Here is a 3,687-nt window from a genome sequence, read left to right on the forward strand (position 1 = left end):
GTCTTTATATAAAGTATGTGGGTAGGTTCCATTCCTTGGCATCATTACCAAACAAACTACTTCCTGGTGGTTTAAACAATATTTTAACTATTTCAACTATACATATTAAGTAAAGAATATAAAGAGGGTATCTGGTTTCTATTGACATATCCAGCGTTACCTTTTTGAAATACTGGTTTGTAATTCTGCTAATTCTTGATTCACAGCTTTAAGTTGATTATCCATCTGTCTTACACTTACAACTACAACAAAACATAATGAATTACCAGATACCAGGCCCCTATTCCTCAAATATCATTATACCAATAAGGTTCAGAAAAGTACAAAGCAATACTCCATTTCAAATCCAAAAAAATAAACAGTCCACCAGAGCAATAGGAAGTAAAACTCGGCTATATTTCAGTATAATTACCTGTAGAAGCAGACATTGGTCTCATTAAAGGTGCTGTAGCTTTACCTATTAATTTTTTTACAAGAGCCTAAAACAAACATAACATTACAATTACCCTAAATCTAAACTCATCAAATGTTTCTGATCAACAGACATTGTTGTAAAAGAGGATGTATCAGGTACACATTTGAATAATATCCTGATATTTCATAAACCATCAGAGATTTTAGTGTACAATTTTAGCTTCGTAATGGCTACAGGGATCCAAATGTCATATAAGAATGTATTTTGGTTTTACATGAACCAGGAGCATCAAAAAGTACATTGAGAGGCAAGATAACCTCTTTCAAAAGAGGTTAGTTTGTCAGAGGGTAGAACAAGAGTGAACTTACCCCATCTAAGATTTCTAACTGTGGTATAACAGATTGTAATTCAGTAAAATAGCCAGGTTTCTCTCCATTCTCTTCACTAAACGGATTGCCTGATATAAATAACTCTACTAGATCTCCTAGTTTAGATAGAGATAGCTGAAAATATGATAATAGTGAGAATATCTTGATAAACTGAAAGTGTTACAGTATTGTGAAAAGTAAAGATATCATAATGTAAACACTTGCTGTTAATTTTGTCTTTATATTTGATATTTTATGTTTGATAGGGAATATACCTGGCAATGACTAAACTTCATTGTAAACATTGTTGTTTCTAAAGCTTAATATTGGTAGTGTCCTCAATAACACATCACTTACCACTTGATCCCAAATAGATATATTATTATCACTTATATTTAAAATCTGTAAGTTCGGGACGGCTGTTAGGAGGGGAGATAACTCTTTAATTTTATTAGCTGACACATCCAACTCTTCTAATGATCTGAAAATAATTAAACATAAATACAGATTGTTTTATACTTCATGACCTTTGACCTACATGACCTACGTATATCTAGATGTGTCCAGAACATCCAGCCAGTTTCCGTGAACCTTATGCACAAAATCTTCCACTTCCACCTCTGGTTGAAGGTTACTAGTCTTCAGGCACGCTTCCACTTAATAGAGTTTAAAATCATTCTGCATGGTACGTACTTTAATTTACCAGACATGTTTAATGTTGTTATTTGATTGTTGCTCAATCTTAGAATCTGAAACAGAAATTAGAATAAGGGTTACTGATTTGACTATATTTGCCAGTCATGTTTTAATAGAGTTCCTTTTAGCCAATAATGTCAAAATTTTTCAATCCATGGCAAGAGCCATGAGATATGGTATATTTTTTTTTAAGTTGAAGGGTTGAGGTAAACATTCAAAAGTGTAATCCACAGAATTTGTATTGCCAATCTGACTCGTCACAAAGATACAAGAATGTATCGTGATAGTTCACAGCCTTGTATCATCCCAGCTCTATTCAGCTTTACAGTTTATCAATGGATATCTATCTAAAATATAAACGAGCACAGACCTGTAGATGTGTAAGATTAGTAAAGCCAGATAAATCTGTTAATCTATTGTTCGATAGATCTAATTCCACCAATCCTTTACAACGAGAAAGTTCATTGACTTTCCGTAATCTGTTTCCACTAGCACTCAGTTCTTCTAAATTAGGTAAATAACTTAATGCCTGTATATACAACAAAGAAATATAATTAAGCCACTCGATCAACAATAATGGCAATGTGGATGGTGTGCTTGGGATGCAGGATGACAAACTCAAATATGGAGAGGTGTAATATAGGCAAAGCCTGTTCCCCAATCATATTCATGATGTATATCTTTAAAATAAAAAACCAAACTCAAATATCAATAATAAATATTAGCTATGTGGACTCTCTGAAAAAAGGGATGCCATGTTGACAAACCTAAACACCAAATAAACATTATAAGCTATGTGGACTCTCTGAAAGGGATGCCAAGTTGACAAATATAAATACCAAATAAACATTATAAGCTATGTGGACTCTCTGAAAGGGATGCCATGTTGACAAAACTAAACACCAAATAAATATTATAAGCTATGTGTACTCTCTGAAAGGGATGCCAAGTTGACAAATATAAATACCAAATAAACATTATTAGCTATGTGGACTCTCTGAAAGGGATGCTGAGTTGATTAACAAACCTAAACTCTTTTCCCCCAAATCAACTGTTACTTACACTAAGGTTATCTAGCATATTAAAACTCAGATCAAGGGAGGTAAGCTGAACACAGGATATAAAATCTGACGTTTCTAACTTTAACAATAAATTACTGTCTAATCTTAACGTTTTTATTTTCTTCAACTGACTCAAACCTTTACCTGTAATATTACAATAGTTTACATTCAAAAATTACAATGAAAACAAAGTGAATGTAATCAGTCTGCAGAAAAAACACACGGAATGAGGTTATAATTCACATTTACAGCGAGAAATTGATGCAAAGTCAAGACAAATCATGTTAATGCAATAACCTTCATCAATGGAGATAAGCATGATTGTATCAAAATCTGAAACTATAAGAGAACAGTAATGTCGAGTGAATGAGAAAAGAATGTTAGCTTACCAATGGCTCGTATTCTATTATGTTGTAACTGCAAACAACTCAACTCTTTTAAACTGAAATTTATAAAGATTATGGTCATCAAATAACACAGTAATTTACGATGTCTAACAAACATGAAAATAAAAAGACAATTTTGTGGGCCCCCAGAAATACATTTACAACAACATTAACAATTACTTTACTAAATAACTTCTAATGGTGCAAAGATAAAATTGTAGATTACAGTCTAAATGGAACCAAGCAAAACATGCATTGTTGATAAATACAGCCACATCCAATATAATCAAGACTAAAGAAACATTTTTGAATAATCAAAATGAGATTTTTCTTACTGATCTAAATTCTCTATAACTTTAATTCTATTATCATATAGTTTTAATTCTCGTATATCCTACAAATATATAATATATTAAAATAAAATGTTACATAACAAAATAATAAACAAATACCATCTCTTGGTTATCATATACTCCATAATTGCTCAAACTGGAATAAGATATTGACAGCACATTTAGTCCTTAGAGAAGAGAAGAATGACATGGCTTGATGAACACATCAGAATGTTTCTCATTGGATTGAAAGTTATAAATGTAGAGATTAAAAAGAGCTACAGACAATATTCTTACCAGGTTATCATTCAGATTCTGAATTTTTTCTATAAAATTACACGATAAATCTAATATCTTCACTTTCTTAAACTAAAATATAGAGTTACCTACCATTAACGGTACAAATTGCAAGTTTTAGTGGATTTGCAG

General features: G+C 31.7%; 1 protein-coding gene across 1 annotated transcript in view; it reads right to left on the minus strand.

Annotated features, from left to right (window-relative positions):
• Nucleotides 1–160: 160 nt before the first annotated feature.
• Nucleotides 161–3,687, minus strand: part of LOTGIDRAFT_176394 (hypothetical protein) — a gene marked incomplete at both ends in the record, with an annotated part of 14,049 nt that continues 10,522 nt past the window's right edge. The window contains 10 exons of the mRNA XM_009047770.1: nt 161–242; nt 413–479; nt 784–918; nt 1,141–1,264; nt 1,477–1,532; nt 1,850–2,008; nt 2,542–2,684; nt 2,930–2,982; nt 3,262–3,320; nt 3,556–3,584. Coding sequence (XP_009046018.1) covers nt 161–242; nt 413–479; nt 784–918; nt 1,141–1,264; nt 1,477–1,532; nt 1,850–2,008; nt 2,542–2,684; nt 2,930–2,982; nt 3,262–3,320; nt 3,556–3,584 — 907 coding nt within the window. The remainder of the gene's footprint in view (nt 243–412; nt 480–783; nt 919–1,140; nt 1,265–1,476; nt 1,533–1,849; nt 2,009–2,541; nt 2,685–2,929; nt 2,983–3,261; nt 3,321–3,555; nt 3,585–3,687) is intronic.

Source organism: Lottia gigantea (assembly GCF_000327385.1).
Source record: "Lottia gigantea unplaced genomic scaffold LOTGIsca_1164, whole genome shotgun sequence".
Classification (NCBI taxonomy): domain Eukaryota; kingdom Metazoa; phylum Mollusca; class Gastropoda; family Lottiidae; genus Lottia; species Lottia gigantea.